This window comes from Coprinopsis cinerea, assembly GCF_000182895.1.
Source record: "Coprinopsis cinerea okayama7#130 chromosome 9 map unlocalized cont3.9, whole genome shotgun sequence".
Taxonomy (NCBI): domain Eukaryota; kingdom Fungi; phylum Basidiomycota; class Agaricomycetes; order Agaricales; family Psathyrellaceae; genus Coprinopsis; species Coprinopsis cinerea.
In genome coordinates this window covers 103776-121379 of record NW_003307536.1, presented here as the reverse complement: position 1 = coordinate 121379, position 17604 = coordinate 103776, and the positions used below count along the sequence as shown (strand labels likewise).

The window sequence follows — 17604 nt, the reverse complement described above, 5'->3', positions numbered from 1 at the left end:
GGAGGAGACGAAGTATTTTGGTTCTGGAACGTCATTATCATTCAATGCCCCTGGACGGGACTTCTGTTGTACAGATGTAGTCAACTCGACGTGTATTGCTCTTGGTTAGCTGGTGCTGGTCACAAATTTGAATGATAAAACCCATACATCGATCAACGGCTGTCCCAACTACTTCAGTAAAAGAACTCCCTGCGGACCTAAGGTGAGAAGCGTGCTACCGTGGCCCGCTTGCGCTACAGCCAAGTAACTCCTGAGATGCAATTCATGTAGGTCGCACTTAGCTATCCACTTCCCACTTCATCGTGCGCATCGCACTTGGACAAAATTGGCACATAATCGGTCCGTGGCTCTGAGAAGGGTAGGCGGTGATCAGCCTCCGACAAATTTGTGCAGCGGAAACTCATGGCATGAGACGTCGTCTCCGTCTGCCTTTTGAGATTATCGTCACTACGTACGTGTAATCTAACTATAGGGTATTGCTTGTCTGACTCGTCCCAATTTCAATAGCCGCAGGTCAATGGCGGGTCGCATCAAGAAGTTCGAACCCGACTCCCGACTGGAGTCACAATATGGATGCATTTCCCTTTTCTCCGAGGACTAGAGGACTTTCGAGGGTCCAGTGCGCAGCACAGTTTTTGTTTTCGAACACATAAGGATTACTCACCAATGTCCTCATTCCGAACGCGATCCTCTTAACCCGGGATACCCTGAATCATACTTCTGAATTCCGAATCCCAACCGCTTTAATGGCTGACAATTGTCTTCCAGACTTCATCGAATGGCTATCTTCGGGCTTCGCGTCATTTCAAAAAGTCCATTGTTCCCTATATCCAGTTAGAAAGTCTCCACACAGTTCAAACTTCTCCATAGCACGAGTTCAGATGCAGTCACATAAATACCCTGACCTATTCATAATCCAGACTCTCTTCCTATCGAAATCCGTGATGCCATAGGAGTTGTCGTCTATGCTCTTGAGCCCGTATGGAACACGATATGATTGACACGCGAACGTGTATGGGGTTTGCGGGTTTATGGGCATTAGGAGGTGCCGAAACTGCGTAGGTAGAAGAGTCATGGGAATCTGGTAGCTGCGAGGTGGGATAGGGAGCGCGAGTCTTGAGAAGGGACGGCGTTTCAGCTGTGCGTGGGTACACATTAAGAGATCAGGGAAGGGTAGTATTTGGCCCGCTCACCGTCGTTCTTATAGGATTTCGTTCGCATAACAGTGACTCGCTCAGGCTCGGTGGTTTTCTCCATCGTCCCTCTTGATGTTTATCAATCTCCCTTCCGGGTAGTAGATCGCAGTTTTCGCAATGTCAAGAGCGTATCCCAGGATTGAGGGCGCTACTGAGTACACCACTAAGTACCAAGGCAAGAAGAATCGACAATGGTCTCGAGACCACCGGTATTCTCCCGGTGGCGACCCCTCGACGGCTTCAAGGGTCTGCCTGGGACTCGAATTTTCATATCGTAACCTATGGTTCTGACATTCCACGCGATTACGAGTCTTGTTCCTTCATCCGACTCAGGTTTCCATCTAGAGTGATAGAGTCAAGTCCCCAAGGAAAGAAGCTTCGAACTTCGAATTGATTGGCCATTGTTGCCCCTATTTGGAAGGGGGATCTGTATTTCTCCGTTATCATCAATTCGAGTAGGGGCGTGCCTCGCGGTAACTTCTAGTCCTCCCGCCGGCGTTTTTGAGTTTGTATTTCCCGAGGTGTTGTTTGGATGGGACTTCTACATGCGTGTTATCAGTGTGTTCATATTGGTGTGTATATGGAAGAATTCAAAGACGAGAGAGAGAGTCAGAGAAAGGGTCAACATTGTTCTGTTATCCTAGATTGACTGGAAGCTTGAGCTGTCGGAGAGAACCAGACTCCATCAAGCACGCATGAGTCTTTATCCACTTGGGTCGGAAAGATCTGACGAAAATCCTTGGATTGGGGGGTAGAATCTGAGGTGCTACTCCACTGGCAGTCACCACACCGATCCTCTTTCATAGTCTAGTCATTCATGGTCTTGTCGTTTTCCTCACTGCCGTCTAGATCAGTCTGCCATTGTCTCGGCTCCCGCACAGTGTCAGGGGTTTCTATCTATATCTAGGTACACTTATAGCATCTTGATGTTTTGCAATATCACGATATCTTTACACCTGCTCATATAGCATTTCGAGTAGTCTACTCGAATAATTAATGCCCTCGGCGACGTGCATACACAAACTCGTCTGACAGAAAGTTATATATTTCCATGTCAGAAGGCTATACCAGCGCTAACCTAGACTGTCAGAAAGTTATACCACCCAGTGTTCGAAGTGACTCGAAGTGATGTGGGAATGCGACGATCAGGGCGCGTCCAGCCTTTGGGAACACCGCGTTCTTAAAATTAGAGTTGCGGTCGATGCATCTCATCGCGGTATGGTTTGCCCGGGGTGGTGTTATGAGGTAGAAGGGAGCGAGAAGTGAGAATCAGGAGGACTGGGGTGGAATGTAGTATACCTACCCTGTGTCGTTATTCTTCTCATGAGTTAAATATGAGTATCCTCCCACGATCCTATTCTCCTGGTCCTATAAGCCCTCGTCGCATATGATCTCTTGAACCACGAGACTCTACCTTTTCGACGTGCGATAAATCAGACCCCGGAGTACACCCACAACGGCCCCTAAGCCGACAACCGAACTCCCAGATCCAGAGCTCCCACTCAACGATCGCGACGTCGGGATTGAGAAACGGTACGCGGTAGTAAGCACGGACGTAGAGCTACGCAAGGACGAAGAATTGGTCCAAGTTCGAGCCATGATCCATTCAGCACCCTCGACCACGTTATATACCCAATGATCGCTAGCCGGTCGATCGCGACTGGGGGTATGAACTGACACACAGAGAATTCACGTTGAGAACTCTGGAGACCTGCCTTATGAGTTGTAAATACATGATAACGACGGAGACGGAGGCGGACCTCTCCAGTCGTTAACGAGCTTCCATTGTGTTTGAATCGTGGAGAAATTCAGGGGTTTGAGCCTCGCGCGCTCAGCCCACTTATCTTGAGGATGAATGAAGTTGTTGTAGCTCAGTCCGCATAGTAGATTCAAGTGCATTGGGAGAAGGGTATTCTCCAAGCCCCCTCCGAGCCGCTGGCGAGGAGCCGACACCCTTCAAACCAAACAACGTCAAGCAAAGGCGCGTTCCGGTCATCGGGATTATCGGGCGGGGGACTCTTCCACCCAAACCACATCCAGCCGCGTCGTCGACCGCCAATTCTATCTGTTCTCCCCACCTTTCAGGACAATCACGATATATTCGACAATCATAGGATGATGAATCTCTCATGGAAGGAGGTTGCGCGCCACTGAACGCGTTCAACACCGCTGGGCGATGTCGACGACGCGTTTGGCGCGGTTTGGCCACAAACCAGCCTTCCCCACCATCTGTACGCGTTCATCTGCAGACTTGTGAACCCTTACGCCAAGAACTCTGTTAGACGCCCATCCACTGCTCACATGCACGATGACAGGCCTCATGCCCTCGATAAGCCAGGACAAGGGTAACCCAAACTCCGAGAACAATCTTTTCCACCACGTTCACTCCATCTATGGTCCACTGTGTGTGCACCCACCAGCTCGAGGTGCGGATTCGAGGTATCTTCGGACCAACCCCAACGCAACGAGGCTTGCCTAACCCTCGTTTTTACCCTTTCCGCACAGATCACCATCATCGATTAGGCCGTTTCAAGGGTAAGGCGAGCAGAAAGGGTAGGACGAAGTGGCTTCGGATATAGGATCAGATTACAGACCCCGTCCTTGTCGTCGATTAGTCGTTGATAATGCGACGACGAGTTGCGATCCACTCGTCTTATCCGTTGCTCTGACTGCAACGTTGCTGCTGCGTGGTCGGGTTCGAGGGGTGGGTTGGTTCTTATAAACCCACAGTGGGTGGGTGGGGTTGGCGCTTTCGCATTCTTGCTTCCCCTTCCTTTCTTCTTCGCCCTCGATTGTTTTGCTTTCCACCATCCTCCCTCTAGGTTTTATGAACCCGCCGTTTTTGCTTTCGCTCTTGTTTCTCTTTGCCTCCCGGGATGGATAGCCTTTCCTCGTTGCACGTACTCACCTTCTCAAGGCTATAGCTCACCATGCGACTCGGGCCTCGTGCTTCTACCTCTACGTTAGGGACTATGCGATGGGGATCGGGACTGTTGGGGTCGGGTGATGGATTGCCGCGCGATTAGCTCTATTGGGTTGGTTGATGGGTGCTATTCCTCCAAGGGTGTGTACTACATTCTATTAAAATCTTGGGTTTCTCGGGATATTTCCCTGTATATCCATCCTGATTCTACGTATCCATCGTGCTCGCCGTCATCGAACAGATGAGGACGTCTAGGCCAGCTCTCGGCGAATCCATGAGATGAAAACATTTACAATTCGACGTTTAACCCATCAACGCTGCGACTTGATTTTTCTTCGACGTCGGCTGGCATCGTTGTTGATCGCCGGGACGCTGTCATGGAAGGCCTGGATTGGATGCCAGCACTACGTACGGAGAACGACGACGACTGTTATCGACTCGGGGCCGACACTGACGAACATGTCTATCCACGCTCTGCTCCCCGACAAACGCAGAAGAGAATTTGACGTTCTTGATAGTCACGTCGGCATTGCTGTTTCCCGACCTCGGCTGCACCTCCGTCTGGTTTACGACATTGCACGATACACCTAGGGTACACCCTCATTTGCGTCCCGCTGTCTCACCTTCACATCTCATATCACCATCACCCTCATACTTAATTTTCATCCATCTCGCCTCGTCGGGATATTCTGTTCGCCCTGGGGTGGCTTGGGGGTGATCGTCTAGGCGGGATGTGGTGGCGCGATGAAGATGGTGGTGCGATGAAAAGACGCGGAGATGAAGGCGGGAACACGGAGTCGGGACAACCAAACCGGTCTATAGGTGCGCTCTCTGAAATCTTCCATTTCCTGGTTTCGTTTTGGGTTTCCTACGAATGTTACGCTAGCCCTTCTGGTGACTTACTAATACCTAAATGCTCTGCCAATGCCCGAGAGCTATACGCATCCCCAAATGTTTTACTAGCCTATTCTACCCCCTGAACACTATACTAAACCGTTTAGGAAATGCTTTGGTATCCTAGCCCTCGGTAGGTCTTGAATTTCACCAAACCGCTTCAGAGGGGTTAAGGAGAGGGGTCATATCTTCTTACGGCTCCGTTGTCAACCTCTATCGCTGTCGACTACCGCCGTCCGCATCGGCGCGCTCTTTCTGTCAACCGCCTTATTTCCATTTCGGGAATTACCGCGGCCCGCCTTCATTCCCGATTGGGATCCCCGACGTCATCGTCATCATCGCCTCTCACACGCCCTCGCTATGCGCCTAACTCCAAGTCCTCGTTCCTCCTCTCTCCCTGTCTCGTTAATCCTCCAGTTGACGACTCCCAGACGCTAGGATTATGATTCGGCGATTCCCAGCTTGCGAGGGGCGAGAGGGGACACATGACCGCCCTCGTGTACGGATTGGAGCGCCACATCGCAGGTCCGTCGCGGTTTTCCGGTGGTGTGACTGGTGGTTTCCAAATTCCCGATGTTGTGGCTCGGGGGTTTGGGGTGCTGGGGGAACCCTGGGTACCTGAGTGGTATCGGAAGCGGGATGCCAGGAGTGCGTAGACTGATGCTACAAAGTGCTGGTCTGGGCTCTTTGCTGGTGCTGGTAAGGGTTGTCTGCTGGTACTGGTGTGGGGCTCTCTGCTGGCATCGGGCTTTTGCTGCGGAGCGCTAAGGCTTCGCTGGTGCTAGCTACCGTTGACGAGTTATTCGGATGCTCCTTGCTCACGAGCGGACGACTGACTGGCTCTCGCTGGCTCGGGGCGCCTCGTTGTCTCTTCACCATCACGAGTGGCCGGTCATCTGCTGATGCACGTATACGGTACGCCCTACGCCAACACCCTCGAATCGGGGATGTCCAACACATGTCGGACGTTTGTAGGCATACCTGCTGTCGTCGAACGTCGAACATACTTATGTCTGGACATACCCCCAACATTCACGCTGTCCATCTACCACTGGACTGCATACCCTCTATGGACTAGCCACGGGACTCGGGCTCGAATGGTGCAACACGGCGACTTTCTTACGGAACACTTACTTACCAGAATGCGATAACGAACGTGCTCGTCACTCGTGTGATTGCTCCGCGGAGAACGGGGAGAACACGACGCTACTGATGTACTCGAGTACATACGACTATTGGAACACTAGGATTTCAAGGTAGGGATCACAAGGATCAATGGGTAACCTGATCATGATGCATGAGCAGCGACGCAGCGTTAGTCCAAGAAGCAGAAGCTTTTCGCGTTGTACTTGAAGGGTGCGTTCGTGGATATGTAATGAGGAGGGCGGTAGAAGGGCTGACGACGGGAAGGGTTGAGGGTGATGACGAGGAGGGGGGAGGTAACGTGGATTAAACTTCAAAGAACACCTTGTTCCGTTTCTGGTATGTAGGCGCTCTAAGAAGCTGGTATTGGTCGAGAAAGCAGGGTAGGGGTGGGGGATGTGGCCGACGGGAAGCGCTCGATGCACAGAACCAATAGAACGCTGGGTGAGAAACGATGTCGGTCTTCAAACATGGATCAACCGTCAATGCTTCCCATATGGACTTTGGAGAAGTCTTCGAAGAAGTTCGAACCTGGATTCGGATAGCTGGGTCGACCAGAGCGGATCGAGGGAGCGATAGCTGCGAGTTGCGAGGGAGCGTTGTTGGAAATGTAGGCAGGAATCCAACAGGAATCCCGGGAGGATCTTTAATATCCATCTTGCGTAGGTATAAGGGTAATATGGATAACTTTCAGACGAGGAGGGAGTGTTGGGCGCCGTGAGGATGCATATGGATGTTTCGAGGAGGGTAGTGTTGGTTTTGATTTGTGGGATTGGGCCAGAGTTGAAGAGGGGTGGCGACAATATGGATCCCTCTTTGTTTCTCGCTCAGGTGGTCGCCTATGCATGGGGTTCTGGGTAGTCGAATTTACTGTTACGAAGGGTTTCATTAGTTGCTCCATGTATCGTATGTAGCTTCATCTAATTGAAACCGAACATTCATCTATACGCGGCAAGGCAGTGTATAGGGATACACTTTACTCGTAAGTAGGTTTCTTTTTGGATGAGAGGTTCACTCATCAAGCGATTGGTCACGACGCACGGGTCTGGCTTGAAAAGCTGACGAATCTGGGTCGTTTTAGATATGTGCCACAGAGTACACGACCTTCGTGGACCATCCCTCATTTACCAGAGATCGGGCTGACGTGGGGCAGTCAGAGGTTTGCATGCCACTGGCATCGTGGCAGTCTGAGTAAACGCGGGTTACGACGACCTAACGGAATGATTGAGTGTGGTCCCGATGTACATATTATTCAATATGCTAAATAAAAACGAGTCACCGGTAATTGGGGACGAGGTTTGGATAATGGAGGACGCCTGTAAGGTTGGCGGGAACTCCCTGGCAGGATTCACACAGGCCATGGGTCGAAGGCAGGATGACGGAGGTTCAATTCACAGTAAGCGCGATAAATGGCGTTCGTCGGTACAAGTACTAGACTATTTCAATGCTATAAACATGACTATTAACTTTCGTAATTAAAGACAAGTCACTGGTTATCTGGGGAGGAGGTTTGGACCAGGATAATGGAGGTAGGAAGGACGCGCGTGGTCCTAACGGATCATGTGACTGTGGGTCCAACCTTCTTGATTGGCAGAATGTGCATTGTATCTCCATCAAAGACACACTGATGCGGTTCGAAAGCCCAAACTCGACGAAACGCCTCTTGACCTCCTACCACGACATCCACTTCATCTCCCAAATACAACAGATCCACAACAGCCTTTTAGGCATTCTCCCAAGTTCTTGTTAGCGTTCCAATGGGGCGTTTAAAGACCTTTCCCCACAAGTATGTATTGGATTCATCACACCTAATCTTGTCGCCACTGACCGAACTCTACATAGCACGCCCCAGCACACGCCGCAGAAGCCTGGGGCTAAGACAATCACCAAGGACACACCCCGTAAACCAAAGCGTATTGCAGCAGCCGAAGCAAAGACGACCAAGATCCGCTATGATATCGCAGGGGCTATGAACAAAGAAACCTTCGTTTGCGACGTCGAGATTTTCATAGATCACTACCTCCCCAAGGTTGAAGACAAGGTACTATCGCATGTACTTTCGGATATGATCAAGAAGGAGGTCCTCGTAGCTCGAGAGGAAACGACGGCATCATCTGGAAATCCGAGAGCCAAATCCAAAGCCAAATCCAAAGCGAAGTCGAAAGCCAAATCCAAAGCAAAGTCTAAGGCGAAATCGGCACCTGGAACGCCATACGATTATACTTTGAAGGACTTTAAACCTCCCTGCGCGGGCGGAAAGAGTAAAGACCACGAGAAAGATGTCTTCGCACCGCTGACCTCGATCTGTGAGGCCATTTGTGAGGCTCTCCGCAACGTGGATGGTGTCGCGTTAAATGGATACTCCGTCCGCATGTGTGGCGCAAACAAGATGGACTCGGAAACCATTGGTTGCGACCAGAAGATCGATGCCTGTATGACGAAGAACATGAACGAGAAACTGCGCATCACCGACGTAATGGTCGCTTTCGAATTCAAGACAACCCGCACGGGTATTATGGTTATGACGGTACGGCTGTTGTCTGCGTTCCAATGACTATGCTAACACTTGTTCTCAGAATCGGGCGCAGATGGTTTCGCATTCCAACCACGCCATGAACGAGGACGCACGCCGCAAATTTACGCTCGGAGTAAGCCAGTTCCAGCTCATCTCGTCCTTTTCCAGTTCACTGATTGCAAGTCTCTAGATCACTATCGAGGATGGAGGGTTCTCTCTTTGGTACTTCTCTCGCTCTCACTCGGCAAAGTCGCGGGCGTTTAATATGGTCGAGGTGAGTCATTTTGAGGTCTACATATCTATGATTGCCGAGGCTGAGACCATTCAATAGCAGCCAGATTTGTTCGTTAAAATCATGATTGCCCTATTCTGTGCTACCGACGAGCAGTTGGGTATCGATCCCCTTGTGGAGGTACTGGGCGACGGTAGCTTCGTCTACAAGTTCCCTGCGGATGGAGACAACGACAAAGACACGTTTTATCGAACCCAAAGCAACATTTTCCAAAGCCGCCCTCTCACGCTTACTGGCCGTTGCACTCGTGTTTGGAAGGTTCAGCAAGTTGATCCCGACAAAGGTTATGCCCAGGTCGAAGGAACAAAGGACATGATTTTGAAAGATGTCTCTTTGGACGCCGACGCACGTACTGAGGGAGAAATACAGAAGGATATGTTTGCCGACATCAAGGAACTTGGTACCGATTCGAGCAAGCCCTGGCAAACGCGCCCAATTGCAAAAGACTTCGACGACGAAGAGAGGGCATCTCTTGCAGAGCTATTAGGGGACGGTGAAAGGTTCAAGGAGCTTTTCGCCTGTATTGTGAGATCCTCTGCCAGCGAACCTACCCTCCCTGTGGCTCCCACAGTCTGGGCCGATCCAACTCTTTTCCCTGCCTCGGACAAAGATGAGCATTTGGTCGACTACTACAAGACAAATCGACCGGGTCCCAGGTATCGAATACCTTCGAAACCCAATGCTCCAGCCGGCCGATCAGCGGGTCCTTGTCGAGACAACTTTCCTCCAAAGAAGCAGTTTCGTCATGTTTGTCCGGACGTCTACACTCCACTCTCCGAGATTCCTATTCTCGGTCAAGCGATTGACATTCTGAAGCAATGCGTTTTGGGTGCGTATTTTAGTATCAAATTCCATTATCGACGTCTAAACTGACCATCTTCCCAGCTCTTCAAGTGATGTTTTGCGCGGGATGGGTACATCGCGATGTCAGCCCCGGCAATATTCTGGCCTTTTGGGATGAGTCGAAGCAGAAGTGGCAGGTCAAGCTATCCGACCTTGAGTACGCGAAGAAGTTCCCGAATGACAAGCCTGACTCTTCAAGTGCTATAGCTAAGACGGTGAGTCAATCTAGCAGGCTCATTCATAACCATCAAATCTGACTATCTCACGCAGGGAACTATATTTTTCATGGCGGTGGAGATGCAGGGCCAATACAATATTCTTCCTCCCGAAGCTCAGTCAAGCTCCACTAATGTCGACGAGCATTTGGCAAGCGCTTCCGCACTACGGAAACCGGTCATACACAATTATCAACACGATCTCGAATCGATCTGGTGGATTTTGCTATGGCTGGCTATCGCGAGAGTAAAGTGGTTCATCGCGCCCTGCTTTGTTGAAAACCCGTTTGATACCAAAGGGGAAATTCCAGACGCCGGGTCACGAGAGCACATCCTGCTAACGAACATTGCTGCCAGTGATGAATTGTCCCCTCTCTTTCCTCCACAACTCTCGCGCTCGTTCCTGGTTGCCCTCAACATACTTCGACGAGAGCTGTACACTGCCTATCGGGACCGGAACATGCAAGGCAAACAGGACCTTGCAGAGTCCTACTCATTCATCATCAGCAAGCCTTTCCAGGTCTTTTTCAGCATTCTTGAAGAGTCTCAGGATCCATGGAGGTCAGTGGAACTGAAGATCGGTTGGGAGATACAAGAAGAAGGGAACACAGAGAATGGATCTAAGAAGAGAAAGGCGGAGGATATTGATAATGAAGTGGACGACACAAACCAACCAAAGGCCAAGGTTCAGAGCAAGACCAAGGGAAAAGCAAAGTCCAAATCGAATACTAGAAGGTCGAATGCAGTGCCGAGGACCACCGGGGTGAGGACTAGATCCATGACGAAGGCCATCGAGGGCCAGCCGGAAGAATCAAGGTCATTCAAGAGGGCCCGCTATTAGCGTTGCTCCCGTCTCTCTCAACAAGCACTTTGAACATGGATTCATAATCATGCGCATATCGCTGGACGGAGTTTCTATCGCGGGACGGAGGATTCTCAAACACCTTTAGTGCTGGCCATAGTTACACAATCCTGTTTGTTAAAAATACGATTATGAGAAGTAGTCGTTGATGTATCGATGCTTAAGTCAGAGCTACAAAGGAGTCTGTCCAGAAAATCTCGCTTGTGCTTCCCTCTTGAGTACAGACATTAGTAGTAGTGATTGAAGTGATCCGATTCTAATATCATTGAAGATCTTCAGCTCACACATTCCGTTATTCATCTATCGATGACTTATATACCAGATACTTGGACTATGAAATAGCAGGTGGCACCCAACATGAACTCCACAACGTTCGTCATGGCGCCATGTTGGGAGTACCAAGCGAGAAGGGGCGAGTCACCTCCTGGTTGAGCTCCGTGACCTGTCGCTGAGTTCCCTGCTCTCCCCTGGCTCTCACGGTAAGGTACGGATGGAAATGTGAGATCAAGACAGTCCCTCCCCTCACGGTAAACCTTCTGACATCCAAGTTTTATACCCCAATTCGCATGCGCGTTGTGTCAGAATGGGCCTTCGAGCCACCCGGACTCCATATCGGATTCACGTGAGCGACGCGATCACCTGGCGCGCGAGCCGTGGGAATAGGAATACTTCAAGTGTGGAATTACAAGTTCCGCCGCTTCTTGTCTTTGAACCACCACCATCTTCAAAATTGAATCGCGGTTCTTACGTCTCCAACCCAACTGCCATTATGAACGACGAAATACCAACCTGCAATTTCGAAGAATTCTTCGAAAGTCATCTACCCAACTCCGAAATTGAGCTCGACGCGGTTATTGGAGATCTGAAGAAACAAAAGATGCTGGTTTCGCGAGGCCGGTCCTTGCACCAGACACCGACTTCATCCACACACAGACCACCCTTTTCTCAGACCTTCAAGACCTTCAAAAACCTGCTCCGATCCAACAACCCCAATCGTAGTCGCGTCGTGAAGGCACTACAATCCATTGGAAGCGCCGTTCGCAAAGCGCTACGGAAGGTTGAAAATCGAGAGGGGAATAACTGCGCCATCAGGCTGGAAGAAGATATTGAATCCAGGGCCCAAGCCTGCATCAGCTCCAACTCGGAGGGTGTCTCGCATCCAACAGACGTCGTGGTACCGATCATGGCCATCGACAGTCAGGACGGTTATTTATCGTCCGACAAGGTACGTGCGACAGTGCACATTCTACTCTATTCGGTCAATTTTCTGAAAGTGTATACACCAGACGCAGTCGATACTCCTATCCCGTGTCGCGCAAATCATGAATGAGGACGCCCGTCGAACGTTTTGCTTCGGAGTACGTTGATTCATTATCCCTTCACACGGCGAGTATCGGTGACTGATTGAGAGAACAGGTGTCTTTGGAAGGCTTCGATGTAACATTGTGGCGGTTTACTAGGTCCCTTTGCATAAAGTCATCGCCCTTCAACATGGTCGAGGTCCGTTCCAATGTCATTCTCCAGTGCGAGCCCTTACTGATACATCTCGCATTACAGCATCCTGACCTTCTTGTCCGACTCCTCGTGGCTTTTTTCTCCTCAGAAATGCGTCAACTGGGGTATGACCCGCTCGTCACGCTGCTTCCCGACTCAAATTACGTTTACGAGATCCCATCTCGTATGGAGCCTCTTTACTACAAAACTGTTTCCTTAATCTGTGATTCCGAGCCTGGCTATCTTTCCGGTCGTCGCATGCGAATCTGGGAAGTTGAACAAGTTTATTCCGTCGCCAATCCAGTGCGCGTCCCAGGGGTACCCCACAGGGTCCTGAAGGACGTCGTTCTGGATGCCGCCGTCCGGACCGAGGCGGACATCCAAGAGGACCTTTTCGCGGATATAGCAAAATTAGCCGTGGACGAATCCTGGTCGTCTCGCCCCCTGCTCAAGGACTTCCCCCAGTCTGATATAGACGTACTAGCAGACACATTGCAGGACGGCAAATTTAAGAAATTCTTTTCCCGCATCCTCGCGAAGAACATTGGGGAAGCTGATCAAGTGAGCGATCCATCTCCATCAGACGACACCCCCTGCCCACCGAAGCGCCGATGCTTTTTCGTATTCGAACACATCTGCACCCCTCTCAACGACATTCCCACCCTCGGAGAAGCGGTCGATGCTCTCAGACAAGTTCTCGTCCGTACGTACTCAATCTTACTACACTGAACATCCGCTAATGCCTTTCTCGTAGCGCTCCGCCTCATGTTCTTGGCTGGTTGGGTCCACCGTGACATCAGCCCTGGAAACATCCTCGTGTATCGAGGCGAACCGGGTTCACCTTCGGTTGTTAAGCTCTCGGACCTCGAGCACGCGAAGAAATATCCCGACGCTGAGGCTACAGACGAAGATCGTATCACAGTAGGTTTCACTTAGAATCTGCGGGAAAGCCCAAGCTAACACCATACTATGTGACAGGGAACACCCTACTTCATTGCTTGCGAGATCCTTCTAGGCAGGAGACTCTTCCCCGTGGATCTCCCTCTCGATACTCCCCTCCCATCATATCGGTTTATTCCCTTGGTTCACAACTACCAACATGACGTGGAATCCATTTTCTGGATCCTTCTCTGGCTTGTTTCTATGCGCATCAATCAGAACCTTCCAAGGGAATTTGGGCAAAAGTACTTCCAACAGCGCGTCGACAAAGGCCATGCTGGTCTCCGCAACCGCGTCTTCACACACTCCCTTTTCTACCACCTGGAATTGCTTGAGGCGCTCCCCCAAACACTGCTCCGCTCTTGCAAGTTCTTCTACTGCCTCAACCTTTTACGACGCAACCTCTACGAGCAGTACACTGCACGGAACCGCGATGCAACCCACAACGACCTGTCTTCCTATTCGTGGATTGTGGGACAGGGGATCAGTAATTTCTTCGATGGCGTCGAGGCCTTCAAGAGCGTCTGGGCCGAGATAGAGCTCATGGTCGATTCGGAGCCTCGCAAAGTCCTCAACACGCGTCAAGCATCTGGTGGCCCGGTCCCACCTCAACCCCGCCTGTCGCCTCATAACCAATCCCACCGGGCCGCGCCGTCGAATAAGCGCCGCGCCGTCGACTCGGGTGAAGAGAGAAGGGTCTCAAAGAAAGCTCGACCGAACCCAGCCCACGCCCCCGCTGTTGTTCCTCGCCGAAGTGGACCGATTACTAGATCGATGGCGAGAAACGAAGGTCGAATCACAAGGTCCACCACTCGTCGTCTTCAAGAAGAGGAAAGACAGAAGCAACGTCGGTTGTAGTAGTGGCACCAATAAAGTAGCGTCGTAGATCAGGATTTTTTGTACATTTAGACTTCACATTATGGTCAATTACACATTTCTCGTACATTGGCATACACCACTCGCAACTTAGGTCCTCGTGTTGACAATGAGAGAGGTTGTTCACAAGTCGTGCGTCTATGTTCGATTGTAGAACTGGAAAGAAGTTAGTCCACCTACAGCAGTTTGCCTCCTCCATTCGGCTTACCACGATCTACATTTTCCTCTCTTCCCTCTCCGCACCGATGTATTCCTCACTTACCATCCTTCTCGAAAAGGTATAACCTTTGGAAGACCTGGTTCACCGCAATATTCCATTGAGCAAAGGGTACGACCGGGGTGTCTTGACATGAAAGACTTGGGTTATGTCGGTTGGCAGAATGTGTTACTGGGATAAGAGTAGTAACGAGAATCGTATAAGCGAGGTATCTATTTGCAGTTTCGAGATTTTCTTCAATGACTATATACCCAACCGTGTACACGAGCCCGGCGCCATCGTGATTCGTCCAAGACCTCAAGACCTCAAGACGTCTTATTTCTCGATCGTCCTCGGATCGTAAGTTTCAGACAATCCTACAGGCAAGTTATGCAGCCTAGTTGTATATCCTATGGATGCACAAAAGTGGGGTTACTACATCAATCGCCTTTTTTCTGCTTCTCTTCTTCCTGAAGACGACGCGTCATGGATCTCGTAACTCGCACCTCATTCTTCGCCATCGCCCTCGTCGTTGGTCCAGTTCTGCGAGGAGCGATGGCAGTGTAGCGCACAGCGCTGGGTCGGGCCCTCTTTCTCGCTCTTCCCCCTTCGCCAGAATCCTCAGCCTGGCGCTTATTGGTCGACGAGTCGTCGTGACGCTGTTCGAGAGTCGAAGGTGGTGATGTAGACGCGGGTGGTGCTTCCGCCTTGCGGGGTTTTGAGTCGACAATGAGATCAATGTCGGCCCATTGTTCCCTACTCGCCTTAATCGCGTCAAAGAAACCATTCATTCCCTCGCTGACAATAGATGAAAACGAGGAGACGTCGTCGTGGTTGAGGTTAGTGCTTCGGGTCGTGTACGCGATATACAAGTAGTGTCGAAGATGGTCCAGGGCTATGAAGAATGCAGAACGTTGAAGCACCGGGGGAAGTGATTTGTGCAACTCGATGTCATAGGCCAGGTTATTGGTAATCAGGCTGCCGCGATGGTATCCGACCTTTTGTTTGAAGTAGGTTGCAGCGAATTTTCGTGGTAGCTTCTGGTTGATACGCATAGCGACCAGCCAAAGGAGGATCCACCAGATCGACTCCAAGTCGTGTTGGTAATTGTGAACGACGGGGCCAGGATCCTGTAACCAGCATGGAGCATCCCGAGGGGAGACTTCGGGGGAAAATGCGTGACCCTGCGTTGATTTCATGGGCAATGAAATAGGGTGTTCCCTGTCAGGTAGCGTCAGCTGTGAGACCGGGAAAGGTTTTGAGGGTCGACTTACAACGATGCGATCCGCGCCACTCGACTCAGAGTCGGGGAACCGCTTCGCGTGCTCGAGATCGGAGAGCTTGACCGTCCAAGGCGACCCCGGGACTTCTCGATACGCAAGTATATTGCCTGGACTGATGTCGCGGTGGACCCAGCCTGCGAGGAACATCAAGCGGAGCGCTAAAGCAGTGTCTTGAGTATGGCTTCATCGGATGAGTTATTTGACAGCGACTTACGCCTAAGGACGAGCTTCAGTACGTCGATGGCTTCTCCAAGGGCGGGAATATCGTTGAGGGGTGTGCAGACGTGCTCGTATACGAACAGACATCGACGCCTGACACGCCGGGGGACTGGCGGGACCACCTCCGACTCCCCTATGCTGTTGATCTGGTAATCCTCTGGCGCAGCCACCCCGGTTTCGTCTTCTTCCTCAACATTGTCGAGTGGATTGGCTTCCCTGACGTGCTTCGCGACGATGCAAGAGAAGTATTGTCGGAACTTTCCGCCTTCCAGCGCGTATGCGAGATCGTTGATATCACGCTGGGGAAAGTCCTTCAGGAGCGGTCGAGAACGCCAGGCTGCATCCTGTGCAAGCTTTTCGATGTCGTCGAAGAGATCCTGCTGAATATCTGCCTCGGTACGTACGCCGGAATCGAGGAAAACGTCTTTCAGTGCCCTAGTCGCTGTTCCTGGAACGCGAACAGGGTTCGAAATTGATTCCACCTGCTCAACTTCCCAGACACGCAAGCGGCGACCAGAGACGCCGGAGGGTCGTGCATCACAGATAGACGTGATCGTCCTGTAGTAGAGAGGCCCAGTGCCACCATCGGAGGGAATTTCGTAGATGTAGTTGGCATCGGGGAGCAGTGTTACGAGAGGATCGTGACCTAAATCGCACGCACTCGAGGACAAGAGCGACGTAAACATTTGGATGAGGAGATCCGGGCGCTGAGGGGAAAGCACTATCAGTAAATCGCGCAAGTGTCTGGCGAACTCGTTTGAACGCACCTCTGTCATATCGAATGGAGTCGTTTTCATGGTTAGGGTCCTGGAGAACCGCCACATCGTGACCTCCGGACCTTCAAGAGTAATCTACGACGATGGTGAGCCACCTGTATGGATGCGCTGTTCAATGACGGAAATACACGTACCCCAAAACAAAAGATGCGCCGTGCGTCCCCATGCATAACTTCAGCAGCGCAGGACAGAAAGGCAGCGTTCTCCTAGTCAAAGCCCAAAGTAAGCAGACTGATATGCCACATGAAGCCCGAGAATAGACGTACCTGGTTCAAATCTGGTTCATTGACATTGTTGTCAGGGTTGACCATAATGGGTACCATGACGTCTGTAGGTCGCAGTGGGCCCTCCAGTTTCGAAGTGATAGAGCCATAAGCAGAGAGTCCAGTACTTTTCTCCGCTCTCACACTGAAGTCGCTGGCTTCACAGTCTGTAGCCTTCCCAAGTGCGCTACGAACAGCGTTACCGATGGTTTGTATCGCCTTCATGACGCGCGTTGGGTTGGTGGTCCGGGATCTGAACAGAGATTTGAACGACTTGAAGGTGTGCGAGAGCAGAGATCCTTTCTTTGAAGAATATGACTTCTGGTGCAAGGATCCCCCTCTCGAAACCAGCATCTTTTGTTTCTTTAGTTCGTCAACGACCGCGTCGAGTTGGACGCCAGGGTTGGGCAGATATTTCTCGAAGAATTCTTCGAAATTGCAAACCGTTACGTCGTTAACCATGATGAGACGCCCTTAGAGAGGTGAACGACTGGAGTGAGAGGTGTAAACGAATATTTGGTTTGGAGATGGTAGTGGTTCAAAGTCAAGTCGAGATCAATCGTCGCGCGAACAAGTGGCCATCAGTTTTGATGGTGAAAGTTCACAGGAGGTCCGTCTCACTCGGAGCCCTCACTTCTCCAGATGCTTGGAACGATCAGCCTCTCGAGTCTCGCC

The 17604-nt window shown here is 51.0% G+C and overlaps 6 protein-coding genes across 6 annotated transcripts; 5 read left to right on the top strand and 1 right to left on the bottom strand.

The window, feature by feature from the left end:
• Nucleotides 1-3372: 3372 nt before the first annotated feature.
• On the top strand, nt 3373-3675 carry CC1G_15110 (hypothetical protein; the record flags this gene model as incomplete). The annotated part of the gene is made up of 2 exons (XM_002910423.1): nt 3373-3427; nt 3512-3675. The coding sequence occupies 2 exons, from the start codon at nt 3373-3375 to the stop codon at nt 3673-3675; spliced, it is 219 nt and encodes a 72-aa protein (XP_002910469.1).
• Nucleotides 3676-5498: 1823 nt separating this feature from the next.
• Nucleotides 5499-6273, top strand: CC1G_15109 (hypothetical protein; the record flags this gene model as incomplete). The annotated part of the gene is made up of 2 exons (XM_002910422.1): nt 5499-5661; nt 6155-6273. The coding sequence occupies 2 exons, from the start codon at nt 5499-5501 to the stop codon at nt 6271-6273; spliced, it is 282 nt and encodes a 93-aa protein (XP_002910468.1).
• Nucleotides 6274-6610: 337 nt separating this feature from the next.
• CC1G_15108 (hypothetical protein) lies at nt 6611-7299 on the top strand (the record flags this gene model as incomplete). Its single annotated transcript, XM_002910421.1, has 2 exons — nt 6611-6818; nt 7238-7299. 2 exons carry the CDS (start codon nt 6611-6613, stop codon nt 7297-7299), a joined length of 270 nt encoding a protein of 89 aa, XP_002910467.1.
• Nucleotides 7300-7913: 614 nt separating this feature from the next.
• CC1G_07010 (other/FunK1 protein kinase) lies at nt 7914-10862 on the top strand (the record flags this gene model as incomplete). The annotated part of the gene is made up of 7 exons (XM_001831907.1): nt 7914-7942; nt 7999-8683; nt 8733-8804; nt 8862-8945; nt 9003-9792; nt 9849-10021; nt 10077-10862. The coding sequence occupies 7 exons, from the start codon at nt 7914-7916 to the stop codon at nt 10860-10862; spliced, it is 2619 nt and encodes an 872-aa protein (XP_001831959.1).
• Nucleotides 10863-11652: 790 nt separating this feature from the next.
• CC1G_07009 (other/FunK1 protein kinase) lies at nt 11653-14174 on the top strand (the record flags this gene model as incomplete). The annotated part of the gene is made up of 6 exons (XM_001831906.1): nt 11653-12108; nt 12170-12241; nt 12300-12383; nt 12441-13080; nt 13132-13298; nt 13356-14174. The coding sequence occupies 6 exons, from the start codon at nt 11653-11655 to the stop codon at nt 14172-14174; spliced, it is 2238 nt and encodes a 745-aa protein (XP_001831958.1).
• Nucleotides 14175-14828: 654 nt separating this feature from the next.
• On the bottom strand, nt 14829-17391 carry CC1G_07008 (other/FunK1 protein kinase; the record flags this gene model as incomplete). Its single annotated transcript, XM_001831905.2, has 5 exons — nt 14829-15829; nt 15886-16597; nt 16658-16741; nt 16801-16872; nt 16933-17391. The coding sequence occupies 5 exons, from the start codon at nt 17389-17391 to the stop codon at nt 14829-14831; spliced, it is 2328 nt and encodes a 775-aa protein (XP_001831957.2).
• Nucleotides 17392-17604: the final 213 nt, after the last annotated feature.